General features: G+C 43.2%; 1 protein-coding gene across 2 annotated transcripts in view; it reads left to right on the top strand.

The window, feature by feature from the left end:
• The window catches only part of grik4 (glutamate receptor, ionotropic, kainate 4), a 384,934-nt gene extending 369,984 nt beyond the window's left edge, over positions 1–14,950 (top strand). For both annotated transcript variants that reach the window (XM_082502815.1, XM_082502816.1), the window contains 7 exons: positions 4,726–4,835; positions 5,824–5,997; positions 6,362–6,527; positions 7,249–7,474; positions 8,309–8,437; positions 8,519–8,637; positions 10,407–14,950. In XM_082502815.1, the coding sequence (XP_082358941.1) occupies positions 4,726–4,835; positions 5,824–5,997; positions 6,362–6,527; positions 7,249–7,474; positions 8,309–8,437; positions 8,519–8,637; positions 10,407–10,796 (1,314 nt within the window). In that variant the 3' untranslated portion in view covers positions 10,797–14,950. The remainder of the gene's footprint in view (positions 1–4,725; positions 4,836–5,823; positions 5,998–6,361; positions 6,528–7,248; positions 7,475–8,308; positions 8,438–8,518; positions 8,638–10,406) is intronic.
• Positions 14,951–16,321: the final 1,371 nt, after the last annotated feature.

Genomic DNA, 16,321 nt, shown 5'->3' on the forward strand with positions numbered 1-16,321 from the left:
ATGAATATGACCCCGTGACCTCAGCCAAATCAACTGCTCTCCACAGATTGCCCCCGCGGCCATCTCAGCAGCCGTAACAACTGGCAGCTTTAACACAATTAGAAATGCACACACTATCAAAGAGCTTGGGGGGGGGGGAGGTGGCAGAACATGGGGAGACACAGGGAGGGACAGGAAGAAAGACAACATAAAAGAGAATAAGCAAGAAATAGGTAGAAGGACATTAGGGAATATTGGAGAAATGAGAGCAAGGAAGTGAGCGACGAGAGTGTGAGAGCTGAAATGACAATGGGAAGTCTCCTTCGGTGAGTCAGTGTTCAGGCAGGAAGCCTCAGGGGGCAACGGTGTGGTATGAATACCAAGAGGAAAGATGACTAGGTGAAATCCTCAACTGGATAACCTCACCGGCTCCCTCTGCCACCCTCCTGGCATGTAGGCAGTCCTCCGAGAGTAACGGAGAAGGGGAGAAGCGGGAAATATGGAGGGACAGCGGGAAGTTGAGAGAGAACAAGGGCAGTGCAAGGTAAAATGAATGAGTTTTTCATCTGTGTGTTGAGATGAAAAAAGGACACATAGCTACTAAAAAAGGCAGCAATTTTTCACTATTTTATTTGTTGAGATGGACTCATAAAAGCAGGTCTTAGAGGATGTTTTGCCCTCTGTGCCACAGGTGTATTATTTTACTTCCTGGGATTTGCCTCATCCCATATATATCATCTTAACATGGCCATAAAACTGCTATAAAATGATACCCCTGACTCTGATAAAAATCATTCAAATATGGCAGCAAGTACTTACGCTGTGAAGAGACACTCATCCAGTAAACATCTAATTTGGTCCTTGGTGTACTCTGTTTATATTTTATTACTTTGTTAATTATTTTCTAGTTCTAGTCTACACTTCATCGGCAACTTTGTGAGGTACAGTCATTTGAAGGCTTGTTAATGCAAATATCTAATCAGCTGATGCACAACACATTTAACCTTGAAGCAGATGGGCTACAACAGCAGAAGACCACACCGGGTCACCCACTCCTGTCAGCGAAGAACAGGAAAATGAGGCCACAGTTTCCACCAGCTTACTAGATGAACATTGTTCGGTATAATTTCTACTGCAATATTCGAATGGTACAGAAACAAAAGCATGGCTCCATCCTCCCTTCTGTCAATGGTTCAGACTGCTCATGATGGTCTAATGGTGTGGAAGATATTTTTCTTGGCTCTTTTTTAAACACCAACTGGTTTTAAACATCACAATGAGTTCACTGAACTTAAATGACCCCCAAAAGTCACCAGCTCTCCATCCCATAGAGCACCTTACAGATGTGGTGGAATGGGGGGTTTTCATCACGATGTGCAGCCGACAAATCTGCAGAACGTTAGCGATGCTATCATGTCATTATGGACCAGAATCCCTGATGAATATTTCAGGCACCCTGCTGAATCTACACCATGAGGAATTAAGGCACTTGTGCAGGCAAAAAGGTGGTCCAAACCAGTATTAGCAGGGTGTACTTCCTATAGAGTCCAGTGAGTGTATATCTTCTATTTAACAGTAACTACTGGATTAGTCACGGATGCTGTGCTTTCCTTAGCAAGCAGTCAATGTGCTTTTCTGTGCTGAGTGGTGGGTGCTCCCTGTGCAGTTGCCCAAGCACATACTGTATCTGCCCTGCTGTGGATGACTGACAGTTTAGACAGCTGCTGACAAGATTAGAAACACAGGCACACACACAAACACACAGGTGCTTGACAGTCTGTCATGCACACACAGACTCATCGTCCAATATAAAGAGAGACTGGACCACCTAAATAAGATTGTGATGTAAAGTATGTCTCTGAGAAATTACTAAAAATATTTAGTATTTGCATGCATAATTTATTTATGAATAAATGAATGAAAAATAGGTAAACCCTTGTATATGTTCTACTTTACAATTTCCTTACATCACTGGAAATCCTGAGTCACCCTGCCCCGTGAGGCACTTCTCCTCAAACAATGTTTAGTGGTTCGCACAGCAGTTTGTGGCACAGCAATTTTGAACCCATCTTGATTGATTTCGTTTGGCAGCACAGCGAGCATTTACATATTAAGCACTTGATAAAGGTGGTATATCCATCCGACAGGTCCCAAGTACCATTAGCATTCACTTGCATTTCCCTTTCCAGCAATTTGTCAAATGTAAGTCCAGTAGTCATTGCTTTACCGCTGGTTTGGTCCACACCAACTCCGAGGGGTGAAATATGGCTCCTTAGCTGTTAAACGCTCTGCTATTGTGGTGCAGATTGTATTCATGAGAACAGGAGCAGAGAGGAAATAAGGTAGTTAAGATCAGCGCGAGTGAGCCAAAACAGTAAAGTTGGCACGGTAAAATAAAAGCCCTGAAAGGTGTTAAAGCACTGCTGAGCTGTGTGGAGCTTTAGTCGAGTGATCACACACCATGTTTTTCCATGTCACGAGATCATCATTAAATAGAGTTTCATTAAGCTTGCTCTTTCTAGTCCTTAGTTTAATCTAAAATGTTTTGATACAGAAAAAAACTGAATAAACTATCTTATCTTTGGAAATGTGCACACAGATTTTAAAACATTTTCATGCAGTTTCCATTTAGCTTATCTGAAGCTTTGTGTGCTCATTAATTTGTCTACTCCAGCTATGGATTGTTCCAGTTTCTAACTCTTAAAAAAAAAAGTAAAACACTTTTGTCCCTTAGTCTCAAAGCCAATACATAAAAGCAGCAAAGTCGAGCTTTCTAAGCAGCAAACCTCCTACTGTTTTCCTGTTGTCCTTGTAATCTTCCTGTTGTCTCGTCCTAGCTTTCTCTCCGTCTCTATTTCTGAGTTGCTCTCTTGCACCTTCACTTTGCCATCTGTTAGCACACTAGTCCCACGTCTCTGCAGTGATCTTTATCTTAATAATAGCACCTTGGTGAAAACTTAACATGTGGACGAGCATGCCCAGCAGTTCACGAAGCGCTGGGTCAGCATGCATCAAACTGGACCAGCAAAACAGGAGGACTCATGTCAGCACATACTACTGCTACTCCAGTAATGCCAGTGCCAACCGAAGGCAGCCTGGCACTGATGCTCACTTTACAACATATACCTCTGACATGGCCATTGTGTGTTTCAGCTCTGCACTATTCCATTCTCAGACAGCTATCGCCATCGTCATAAGCAATTGCACTCTATAACGTGGACTGACATACGTTATGAGTGGCAGGCTGATTCGAATCTTGCTCAGAGTTATTCGGCAACTCTCTCCCCCTGCTTCTCCTGCTTTCTGCACCACTCCTATTTTACTGAGTCGGGCTAATATGCAAGTGATTACAGACGCATTAATGAATTTTCATCTCCGCACAACTCTGAATGGGGATTCGTTTATCATAGCAAATGCCCACCAAAATAATTTCAACCTCTTTGCCTCAAATTAAATTTTGGAGGGCCTCAGAAATGTATTACTGCAGCGTTTTGGCACGCAGGAGGTCTGGCAGGAATACTTAATTGAGTTTTTATTTTTTTTATTTTTTGCATAAATGCAATTTGGGCTTGTTCACGTAGACTCCACGGCGGTGCCTTTGACACAGAAATGGACAATGAGGAATTTCTACACGACTAAACGTGTCCCTCTCATAGCAACATTTAGACAGTTGGTTGTTTGATCACCTCCATTATCTAAGCGTCCTGCTGGCCCTGACAGCCACCTCCATTTCATAGTCATTAACAGGCGGCGGACGTGCACTTGTGTGTAAATGGCTAATATTCCCCTGCAGACATTTGGTCGGGAAGGGTGTAAGCTTAGCGTGCGCGTGTGAAATATGAGCAGGCACAAACACACATATAAACAAGCGGGCCCAATCATCCTGACTGTGGTTCCCCAGTAATTGGTTTCATTTAGAGGACAATGTTGCATAATGAAACATTAGGAATTAGCCCCTATATTCCCATCGCTCTACTGGCTGCCAACCTCATTTTAGCCATGTTATCTCCTGGTTACCAATGCACATTTATATGCAACACCCCATAGCTGCTTCAGCACAACTAGCCTTTTTAGCCAAGCCAGAGCTATTAATCCCCCTCCACCTGTGTACACTGCCCACTCCCGGTCATACTGCAAGTCAACTATAGGTCATGGAATTGAATTTGTCTTTAATGTGGTTCTAATGGTTTAGCTGATTATTTGACATTTCTTTCTCTCTACATGCAGACTTGTAGAGAGTAAAAATGTTGCCTTTTGTTAGTTTTGACCTCTGATTATTCTGTACGACTAAACCTAATAATGTATCTATCACAGCTTGTTGGAAGTTGTGAGAATTTTTTTTTCAGTGTTGGAATGCGGGATATAAACCTCTTATCAGTGATGTCGTATTATCATACAGGCCTCTGCCACTCTATTGACAGTCCATGGGAGACTGAGTTTGCGCTTTCATACAGTGCTGATCTGAATGTTTACATGCAAATGAGATTCGTATAATTAAAGTGCTATCAGTTTAGGACAGGGAAAACCTATGCTTATCGCATCAAAATCCGTTTATTTGCGGTCACAGTCACCTTTTCCATCTTCTCCAAATTACACAGGCACCAGTAAATGTTGGTCAACACACACCGAACTGGAGGTGGGAAGAAAGGGAAACAGAACTGAAATGCAGTAATCATCGCCTTTCTATGTTTCCTTCTTTAGTTTATGTCCAAGAAGACCAGTCATTCTGTGTGTGTTGTCTTCCAGGGACGTAGGCCAGGCTACTTCTCCTTCCTGGATCCCTTCTCACCGGGTGTTTGGCTCTTCATGCTTCTGGCCTACTTGGCTGTCAGTTGCATTCTCTTTCTGGTGGCCAGGTAAGGAGCTCAACCATAAAATGCAGTCTGTACAGATAAGCGAGAGACAGGAGAAGAATGAGGCAAACAAATGGACTGGGTACAGAGAGTAAGAGCACACAAAAAAACGTTTCTTTGGGCAATATACGGCGGAGGAAACAGGTGTTTGTTCTCTCGCTTCTCTTTAGCCTCTGGTTGATCTTGAACATCACAGAGAAAGAGACGTTCTCCCACCAGTGGCAGGTCTCTAGCATCACATTGCCACCTGCTGGTCAAGGATGGCACTGCCACAACTGCTGCTGAAAATCATAATTTCCTTTGCAATGGAAATATTACTAGGTTACAGTATATCTAATGAAGATGCTTTAATGCAAGAAAATGCTAATTGAATTCTGCAGCACCTTACAGAATCAAATTAAAAGTACCAAGACCTTCAAATTTACCAGTTTTCTAAAGATAGCTCTACGGGTGGTCTTTGGTGTAATATGAAAATCATTTATAAATGTTGGGTGAGGTGGTTTAATCGTAGCAGTTTTGGAGATAATAATACATGTACTCCTTTTTTAGGTGTTTACTAAGAATAATTTTTCCACCCGTGATCACAGTGGGAAATATGTTAAACATCTGGGTTGTTTAAAGTTTTTTGTCCTTCTTTTGAACTTTGTTGTAATTATTTGTGACTCAGAAAGAAATTCTATCTTTGCCACGTGAGTCACATGGCTCGTTGGTTCAACCCAGCACAGAACAGAGTTGTCACAGAACTGTAGCTATATCTGAGCACCCCAATTACACCACCTGCATCCTCACAGTTTAAGTAGGCAGAAGCGAAGCACAGGTTGGTTCTCCCTCTGCAGAGCCAAGGTGACTTTGTCCTCACTTGACTGAGTTGTTTTCTCCTCATCCTTCATCCCTCTTCCTATCTCCATTCCTCTCACTCCCCGTCTCTTGAGTTTTGCTCTTATCAGAATACATAATCTAACTTTCATTCCCACTCTCTCTTTCCCCACAGGCTGACACCTTATGAATGGTACAACCCCCACCCTTGTTTAAAGGGACGCTGCAACCTGCTGATCAACCAGTACTCGCTTGGCAACAGCTTCTGGTTCCCAGTTGGAGGCTTCATGCAGCAAGGATCCACCATTGCTCCTAGAGCTCTGTCCACACGTTGTGTGAGCGGAGTGTGGTTAGTATTGGCTCCAGATGCACGGTGCAATGCGCAGGTTTCTCCATCACGGAATGCAATTCATCAGTAACGCATTCTTGAAGCTTGATTCCAGATTTCAAGAGTGAGATTGTGCATTTGTGTGCACACGAGGCATCGTTTGTGTCTGTCTGTCCGCCTTTGCAGCTAGAACTTTATCCACCCATTAATCCATCCGCCATATCATCTACTGAATATCCTGTCATGTCTTCTCCTCTCAGGTGCGCAGTTATTTTAATCCTTCTACACCTCCACCCAGATCATTTATCTTCACGTGTCAGCCTGCCCATTTACATACATTTGCAGGTGAATACATATGTTCTTGTCCGCTGCCTTTCCCACACAGGTGGGCCTTCACATTAATCATCATCTCCTCCTACACCGCCAACCTGGCCGCCTTCCTAACAGTGCAGAGGATGGAGGTACCGATAGAGTCAGTAGATGATCTGGCAGATCAGACGGCGATAGAATATGGCACCATGCACGGTGGATCCACGATGACCTTCTTCCAGGTTAGAAGTTACACACATTGCTGTATATGCCACATTGTTTATCCTCCTAAATCTTCACTCACATACATACACACTGTATGTAGGCACAGGCTCACTTCAGAGCACATGGAAGTCAATGGGTCATCTGTGATCAGCTATCAGCTGTCCTTTTCGTCACCCTCCTGTCCTTTATGTCTTCCTCCTCTAACCACAGGTTTTATCTGTTTCCTGTCTCTTTTTTGCCACAACCATTCAATATCCTTCTCCTCGGGGAGATGGGGCACTGTCCAGGTCCCACGCTATCCTCTTTCATCTTTTGAGATTTGACCTCAGCGAGAAAAAGAGAAAGACACTGAGCAGGAGAAAAAGAGGGTGTTAGAGGGGAGAGAGACAGTGAAGGATGATATTGGGCGAAGGGAAGAGAGATATTAGCCTTGTATTCCTTGGCGCTTTCAAGTCCACTGGACCTTAAATAACTCAGGAAAGACAGGCTGAGAGAAAGTAAAAGACAGGTGGAGGTGTTAAGTGAAGTTTCTGTTCGGAAGTTTCTCAAATGGGAAAGAGGTGCGCTAATAGAAAAAAAAAAAAGGGGGGGGGGGGGGGGGGGCGCTCTGATGTAACACTCCATCAGTCCAAAAAAAAGCAAACCAAACCAAACCAGAAGAGGAGATGCTTTGTTAACTGTCTCTCACTCTCTGTGCCTGTTTCTTCTGATCTTATCTGCTCTTTCACGCCTGTGCAGAACTCCCGCTACCAGACGTACCAGCGCATGTGGAACTTCATGCAATCAAAGCAGCCCAGCGTGTTTGTGAAGAGCACAGAGGAGGGGATTGCCCGTGTCCTCAACTCTAACTACGCCTACTTGCTGGAGAGCACGATGAATGAGTACTACCGCCAGAGGAACTGCAACCTGACTCAGATTGGAGGACTGTTGGACACTAAGGGCTATGGTATCGGCATGCCGCTGGGTGAGTGGAGGACAAAGTGTTGAAAATTGGAGGACACTTGAAAGTGACGGATAAGCAAAAGAAGGAGAAACTTGGTCAAGTAGTTGAAACATCTGATACAAGCCGCAGAGAGACAGAAGCCAGTTTGCCGGAGTAATGCGGGGGCAAGGCAGTTAGTGTAAAACGAAGTCAACGGAGGAGAGAGCTGATGGTTTCGCTTAAATGTGCTGTATAATTCATTGAATGAAGAGCAGAGGCATTAGTTGGAGGATACACCATAAACGTCACATTGGAGAGTTGAATAAAAAAGTAAAGCCTCAGCAAAGCCAAACCACTAGCTGCTATCATGGGGCAAAATGATGCAAAAAGGGAGAAACTAAGAGAGCTTTAATGCTAGATTTTAATAGAGCAGCTGTTGCCATGCTGTGATGGGAAAAGTGAGGACAAGAGCGAGGGAATTTGAGATATTGTTCCTGTGAAATGTGAAACAGTTTCTGCGCGATGCTCGCTGCTCCAAGAGTATAAACACAGGGTTTACTTACACTTTGATCTCAGATTGAGTCAAACACACCTTAAAGTAAACAGATTAATTTCCATTCCTTTGATGTTTAAAGGATAGATAAGCCGTCTTTTTAGTGGATGATGGCGCCGTGACCGTAAAACATTGGAAGATCATTGTAAGCTCCTTAATCTCAGGTTTGAAATCTTCGTTTTGTTGGTTCGGGCGAAGCGTGGTGAAGTGACGCGCTCTCACATTTGCCATGGCATACCAGAGGAGAAGGAAGAAGAAGAAGTCAAGGAAATGTCACTCTTCGTTTGTACCGTGTCCCTCATTTACTTTTCTCTTCCCTTCAGGGTCAGTGTACCGTGACGAGTTCGACCTAGCCATCCTCAAACTGCAAGAGGACAATCGTTTGGAGATCCTGAAGAGGAAGTGGTGGGATGGCGGCAAGTGTCCAAAAGAGGAGGACCACCGTGCTAAAGGTTTGTCTCTGCAGTTAAATCCACATCTTGGTTGATGATGCCAGAAAACACTTATCCCGCCCAATCCCGGCATCTCTCCAGGTCTAGGGATGGAGAACATCGGTGGCATCTTTGTGGTGCTGGTGTGTGGCCTGCTGGTGGCAATCTTCATGGCAGTGCTGGAGTTTGTCTGGATGTTAAGGCACGCACCAGGAAATGAGGTGAGAGAGGGCTATCTAACCTGCATCTGCTTTGTCTCCCTCTCCCCTCCCTGGCACCTTCCCCCTCGCGGAGCTGCTAGGCTTTTCCACAGTGCGCAGCTTTGACAGGAAGTTATGAGCACAAACCAAAGTAATACCTCGTGTTTTTTTTGTATTCATAGCAGAGAAGCATCCATTCGTACCATATATATATTACACAGAATAATCAAACTGTACAGTAAAAAAAAAGATCTTGTTTTAGTTATATTTACAGGGTGCTGCAAATCTTTATCTCAGCCTTAATCTAGTGACCTTATTTAAAACACACTCGCTGTTGTGTCCACGATTGTCAAAAACTACATGTCCTTCTCACCATCAAAAGTTGAAATATGGACAGTAGAGGATTAGTCGTGGCAGTCAACTAGAACTTTGCGCTAAGAATGGACTTCAAGCAAGGGCGTCAGATTTGTTTTGGAAGCAAAAAGAAAAAGACTGCTTTTTGGAAATGTCAGGACCAAGAGTCGCTACAGCTCGGTCACACAATGTTGGTTATTCAAAGTAACAGGGGACAAAACAATGATAAATGACACCTGAAACACTTAAAAGTGCCACGCTATGATTTGAAAGTTGCTGATACAGAAGCAAAATCACCAGCCAATAATGCAAATATTTCAAACTGCATCAGCACATTAGCTGTCCTCTGAGGCTGAAGACAGACCTGCATTATTACAACCTCTTAAACAGCAACTTTAAAAATATTTTTTTCTAATTATTTTTAGGAAGGAAGGAATTTAGATGCATTTTTTTACTGGCGAAAGTTGAAAGTGCTTTTGAAAATTATGCTGAAAGTGTGTGGTATTGTAATCCAGTATGAAACTATGATTTCAATGTAGCTTCATCTGGAGAGAGAACTAGCAAGCAACCTGAGTGTCCTCAGCATCCAGATGTTCTGCTGTTTGGAGGATTTTATTTATTTATTTTTTATTCACAATAGACAGATGAGTTTAGTGCTAGTGGAAGGGGCTCTCCTGTGATATTCATGAGGGAGGACTGCTGTCAACCACAAAAGATGACTTGAAGAATCAGAGAAAAATGTGCATGCAGTGATATCATTACCTCCGATGTGATTTCTTTAACAGATACTTGAATACTATTTGGCGCTGTGATTTTAACTCAATAAACATTCAGAAAGTCAAAAACCCACTCATGTGATTTCTTCTTTTGGAGCAGTACAGATTGATGTCTCACTCTAAATTGTGAACCCTGTGTGTGTTTGTGTGTGCGGGTCTATATATGTATCGTTCATATTTGTGCATCTGGATTTACGCCTGTGTGCATCTGTACAGTGTTCGTGTGCAGCTTATGTGGATTGGTGATGAGTTTCTTTTCCGTCTTGTGCTTGAGCTGCGGTGTCACGTCTGTGATTGCGATTATTTGAGTTTATATCCTTGTGTTACACCCAGCGGATCACTTGATCACCAGTGCCGGCGATGAAATGCGTGTGCTACACTTGTGGATGTGAAAAGTAAATTTAACAAGCCCGTGTGTATTATATGTGTCGCTGATTTCACTGCTGGCCGCTCAGTCTACATCACCCTATTCTCTGTCGCCCATGCAATTTCCCTATTATGAACATAACCCTGAAATGTATCTGTTGTGTGTCTTTGATGTCACTCCGTCTGTCCTGATCGAGCCCATAGTCAGTGAGTTGTCTGGCCTCTCTCTCTTTCTCTCCCTCTCTTATTCCCCTCTGCCCTATCTTTGTTTTCTTCCCGTGTGTGTGCTTGCAGCAGTCAGTGTGCGAGGAGATGCTGCGGGAGCTCCAGGGGATCGTTCTGTGTCGCGACAGCCTGCAGGCGAGGCGCCGCCGGGCGGCGTCGATGCTGCGGCCACGGCCCTTACCTCTGGAGGAACGTCGGGCGCGAGCTGCCGCTGTCAGCCTCAGCAACGGAAAACTGTGCGGGGGCACGGGACTGCCTGAACCCCTTTCCCACAGACTGGCGCAGGAGGCTGCCCTGGTCGCGAGGGGGTGCAGCCACATCCGCATTTGTCCCGAGTGCAGACGCTTCCAAGGACTGAGGATGCGCCCCACAGGGGGCCCAGGGGCCCTCCCATCTCCCACTCACAGTGAGGAGAGCATAGAATGGGACAAGACCACAAATAGCAGTGAACCTGAATAACGCCCCACAATTCCAGCAGGACTGCCTTTCCCAGCAGCCACCTCTCTTCTTTCCAGGGATCAAAGATCATGTGGCATTTTAATTCTGCCATCCAGAGTTTATCCTTAAAGGACAGGACAATGCTGTGGACTTTCTTTTACCCCTGAGGCGACCGCCAGCAGTGAGTTTTTGGAATCTCTCCTTGGGCGAACTTTTTCCTTGGTCATAGGAAAAACTGATGAGTCTGTCTCGTTGTGTTCTGTCCCTGGTGGCCCTCTGTACCGTGTAAAACAGGACAGACAAAAACAGCTACGGGGCATTTGTACTATGCAGTATTTCCAGTCATTTATCATTGTGCTGTTTCTTTTCTTTCCTTTTTAAATTATTTCTGTCCTCTGTTGGATTATCAGTACTGAATATTGTTATTCTATTGTTAAAAAAAAAAAACTTTAAACAAGGTCCTTTTTTTATCTGACAATTTACTCTACGAACGTATATTGCCTCTGAAGAGCTGCAGAGATGGACAGATTAAGGCAAGGTCAACCTTCACGTTCTTTTGTTTTGAAAGTGCCAAAAACCACAAGCATCAAGTTGTGGCTGAAGAAAGCACCACAGCCTTGAGAAGACGGCAAACTCATGTGAACATAGAAAACAAAAGGACAGACATGCGGACACAAAGACTCCTTTTATAGTAGTGATATTCTATTAAAAAATGTTTTAATTGTTGGGATCTCTGAAAGACAGTGATGCATGTCCAGAGGTGTTGGCCAGTGCTCACTGAATGAGTCATCCTGAAGTGGTTCTAGGGTAGTCAAGTCAACTTAAAGAAGGATTTTCTCTTTTGAATACCTGCTTAAAAACATGATGTCTACGCACACAAATGTACATGCACAGAGACATCCTCTTATATCATCCCTCTTCTGTGCACTGACATTACTTTCTCCTCCATCTGTCCTCTGTGTCTGACCCATTTATTGTCCTTGCACCAGTCCCCTTTATGCTCTCTTGCTTACAAATATATCCATCGTAAGTTATAAGACATCATTTTTTTTCTTTTTTTTTCCAGCTTACATATTCAGTATGTGTATCAAACCCAGCATATATTAGAACCAACCAAAAACAAAGTCCTCGGTAGAGTGAAGGGATTTTTATATCAGCAGTTGGCTTGGCTTGTTTTAAATGTCAGCGCAGTTAAACTTTTATTGAAAGTGATATTTTACACACTGCTCGTAGGAGACAGCCTGGGTGCACTCTGACATTTTGATACTATAATTTTTTGCAAAAAACCCCAAACCAAACTTAGAATACATTAACCAGGCTAAAACGTGGCGGATATTTAATGCAAAGTGATGCAGGAGGAGCTGAAACACACTTATTTTTCCTTTCCCCACTACCAAAGTATTTGAAATGATTAAAGTCAGTTACCTTGATTTGCTTTGCGTCAGCCATAACTTGAAGAAGTGAGAATCCACCACCAGCAGCACGAGTCTTAAAATCGCCTCACTTTCTGCTCGCATTACAGAGACATATGGCTTATTTTCCTGCTGTACCGGCTGGTTTGAAGGTGTTTCTGTACGATAGCCCGACCGTTTCACAGCGAGAATCAACGGTCATCCAGCTGTCTGCTCCGCTTCTTGCTTATCTTTGATGTGCCCATCATTTTAAATCTGCCCATCAGATTCTGTCAATCACCATCCCTCAAAACCAGGCTGCCAACACGACACAGCTTGAAGGTACCGCTGCAGCGTCTCTTGTTCTTTTATTAGCCACGAAAGCTTTCTGCCTCCATCCTTTTTCATCTGCAGGTTTTCATGCTTGGAAATTCATGCATATTATCATTTATCATCCTGTAGTAGAACACAACATATTTTGATCACTCTGTCGTTTAAATGAACATTTCATATTCATGGCAACAAACTCTGCACATCTTCAAATACAGTACATCTAATCCTCCAGTAAGGAGCTGCTGTGTTATCGACCCACAGAATTGTGTGTATTTACAGTATAATCATCGATATAATCATGGAGGTGCCCGGTAATGTGTGTTTTATTATTGCAGCAGTAAACTCATTTGGTGTTCATTATGTTCATAGGACAGAGAGATGCGCACTTAGGTGTGTGCAGTGATTTAATGGAAACATTTAAACGCACACAGACACACACCATGCAGAGTCATTCCCAGGATCCTCACAAACAGTTAATGTACACTTTCTGTAGCTCCATATATAATAACAGGTTTAAATCAAATTGCCAAGCAGATGGCAAAGAAAGAAGAGCCACAATTCATTGGTTTTTTTTAATGAAAGGTATTTCTATCCATTTGCTGAATGTCCCTAAGAAACTCATGAGAGTTTGAAGGCTCTCGCTGCTCTCAGTGCTAACTTCTTAAACACTCAAAACATTTACAGGGGGTGCTAAATCAAGCGTAGTTGGAATGAGATTGCCAATTACCTTGAAGGCACGAAGAGCAGTAGAGTAAGAATTAAAACAAATCCCACAGAAACACTGGGCGACCTTCTCTGGGAGACCACTGAGAGACGGCTCGGTTTGGCTGCTATGTTTTATATGCTTTATTTTTCTTATGTTGACATTTTTATTCCATTATAAATACATTTCTTAAAACAACCTCAATTCTCTGGGATTGCTGGCTTTGTCTCCTTTGTTTTTTTTCTGCTGTGATGTATTTGACCTTCTGGGCTGTTTAGATATGTCATGCTAAATAGCTTCTGAGTGCGCTTTCTTTTTTTTTGTTTTGTTTTTTGGGGGTTTGTTTTAGGTGAGGAGGGGGGCATTATACAACCGGGAGAAATATGCAGAGCACGCAGCTGCTTTGTTGTGACATATACGCATGCAGAGAAGCATCAGGGACGTATGGGTTTCTGGATGAGTACACAGAACAACTATCGAGTGAACCAGAAGGATCTGATGCACCCACATCTCGTTTCTCCCCCATAACTGAATTAACGTCTGCTCACTTGTGAATCCTTTGAACAGCTGAGAATTTGTGTGGGTAGGCAGTCTAACAGAGGCTAATGAGTTTAACAGCTCGCTCATGTGCTGTATAAGCGTCCACTCACTCGTAGCCCATCTATCACTGTGATTTTTCAGTGGATATTTCCGTCTCCTCGGGACAGTGATTGAACGCCACACAACACCCTTGGTCTGATTTATACTTGAATTCAGACTGCATCTCCCTCTCCTCTCCTCCTCGAGTGCCTGCCTCACAATCTTCCCATTGCAGCGTTAGAGATGACAAGTTTTCTTTTCAGTTTGTCACCACCCACAGCACGCGCACACATGCATTAAAAGCGTGACACACTAAACACTCACCGCCACCTGTATGTCACAGCTGTGTCAACTTTATTTTATCGTGCTCGTGCTTTTCCTTTTTACCCCTGGTGCTCCAGGTTCATGAATTAAGCGCATCTCTACCCACCCTCTGCCTAGCTGCTGTTGGATTTATGGAGCACATGATGAGCATTGAGTGCCTGCAGAGGTGGGTGAACAATCTACTTCACTCCTCGAGCTCACCCAGCTGTAGCACATAGCAATACCAGTTTCCTTGTAGTTGATTGCTGTCGTGCAAGGATTAAGGAATTACAGTGTACCGTGTAGTCACCCTAACAGCTAACATCCACATACACTTGGAAGAATAGCTTGTTCCATGTTTGTTTTTTGCTTCTTTTTGGGGGGGGAACCTGTCTATAACATTTAGGGATATTGAGATTATTTAAAATATATATATATTGTCTATACTGTTGCATTTAGTATGACTTTACTGCCTTTTTAAAATGGTAATTATTGAATCTATTCATTTTATTCCTGCTAATATTGCATCCCTCTGTCAAACAATTGCTTTTTCCTAACAGACACCAGATTTTCCAGGGGTGGCAGTATTCATAACAGTATTCAAGACAAGGCACTGCTACACATTTTTTTAGTAAGCGCTTTCCTGCTGATTTTATTATTTGCAATTAAGTGATTGCAATTATTTGCAGAAGGCTTCTTGTTGTTGTATGCTCAAAGAAAAGGTATTCAGAGTGCAGAAATTCTCTATAAGGTGAGACGCTGTCAGGGCTGTTATACAGCCTTTTGTTCGCTGACAGTTGTTGAACATATTGACCAAAACATCTTGACATTGTTTGTCTTTCAGAGAAATAAAATGGAGCTTCATTTCCTTTGTGTTTGTTCCCTCACTTTTCACTCCTGCCTTGATCGATGCCTCACAGAAGGAGGCACTGATCACCTATTTGTGTGCGAGTGGGTGGGTGGGTTAGAGAGAGCGTGCGTTTTGTGGGTTTTTTTTTTTTTGTTGTCCTATGTGATTTCTCTCATGCTCTTGGCAACACAGGAAATCACAGCCTTGACATTTTGCTGTATTGTTACCCGCATACTTGACAAAGGTGGTACACAGCCAAGTCAAATTCCAGTGGAAGCGTAGCCGACAGCGCTCTTTGTCACATACCCACCAGAAAAATGAAAGTAGAATCCTGTTCTTACAGAAATCCGTCACGTGGGTACTTAATAACAAAAACCAGGCTGGATTTAGATTTTTTCTAATAGCGAGTTACAAAAGTCATTTGTTTTGGCCAGATCGCTGGTCTTTGCTGACCCTGGATGAAGGTTTCAATGACAAAGATAAATATCAGTCCATTTCTGTAATGGCTCCATCATTTGCACAGCATCGTTTGTCTTTGGGCGAATGCTCCGATGCCAGAGTTCAAATTAGAATTTGTTCATTAATCGTGTTCACGGAGGACAAAAATGGTACGTTTGTTCTGCCTGCTAGAGAATGTGTAGAGAAAGGTAAACCCACAGGGAAAAGATACACCTATTAATGGGCTAATGAGACAGACAGACAGATAGATGGATAGATGGATGAAGTACATTGGTCTAAATATTGGCCATGTATTGGCCATACAAAGCTCTAAATTGGATGTTGGCTGCCTTTTGTTCCTCTGTCAGTATGATCCCACACTGCTTCTGGGGAGGCCAATCCATCACTGATAGTGTTCCATTTTGTGTGTTTCTGTCCAGGTATGCTTTTACTGCATTGGCAGTGCGTTTAGGATCATTCTCATGCCGAAAAGTGAAGCTACTTCTAATCAGATGCTTTCCAGATGGTCAAAATGTGAAAGTACTTCTCTCCCTTCATACATGACAAGATTCCCAACACCACTGGCTGAAATTCAGCCCCAATCCATGACTCCTGCGTGTTTCACAGATGGCTGTAGACATTCACTGTTCTACCAACAGTTTCAAATTTGGACTCATCTCTCTATAAAGACCTGTTGCCTCTGATTTTCATTCCATACCTCAGACTCATCTCCCTCTTTCCCTTCTTTAAAAATGACTACTTGACAGCCACCCTTCCACTGAGACCGTTTCTGATGAGGCTTTAGCAAACAACAGATGGATCTACTGAAGGGCCACCATTTCTCCAGTTTTTAAGGACACACTACACATGCAGACATATGCAGTGTTTTCAGCTAATAGCTCTTTAGGGATCAACTTATTGGCTAATAAAATACTATTTTATCCCTGTC

This window comes from Aulonocara stuartgranti, assembly GCF_965226115.1.
Source record: "Aulonocara stuartgranti genome assembly, chromosome: 14".
NCBI lineage: Eukaryota > Metazoa > Chordata > Actinopteri > Cichliformes > Cichlidae > Aulonocara > Aulonocara stuartgranti.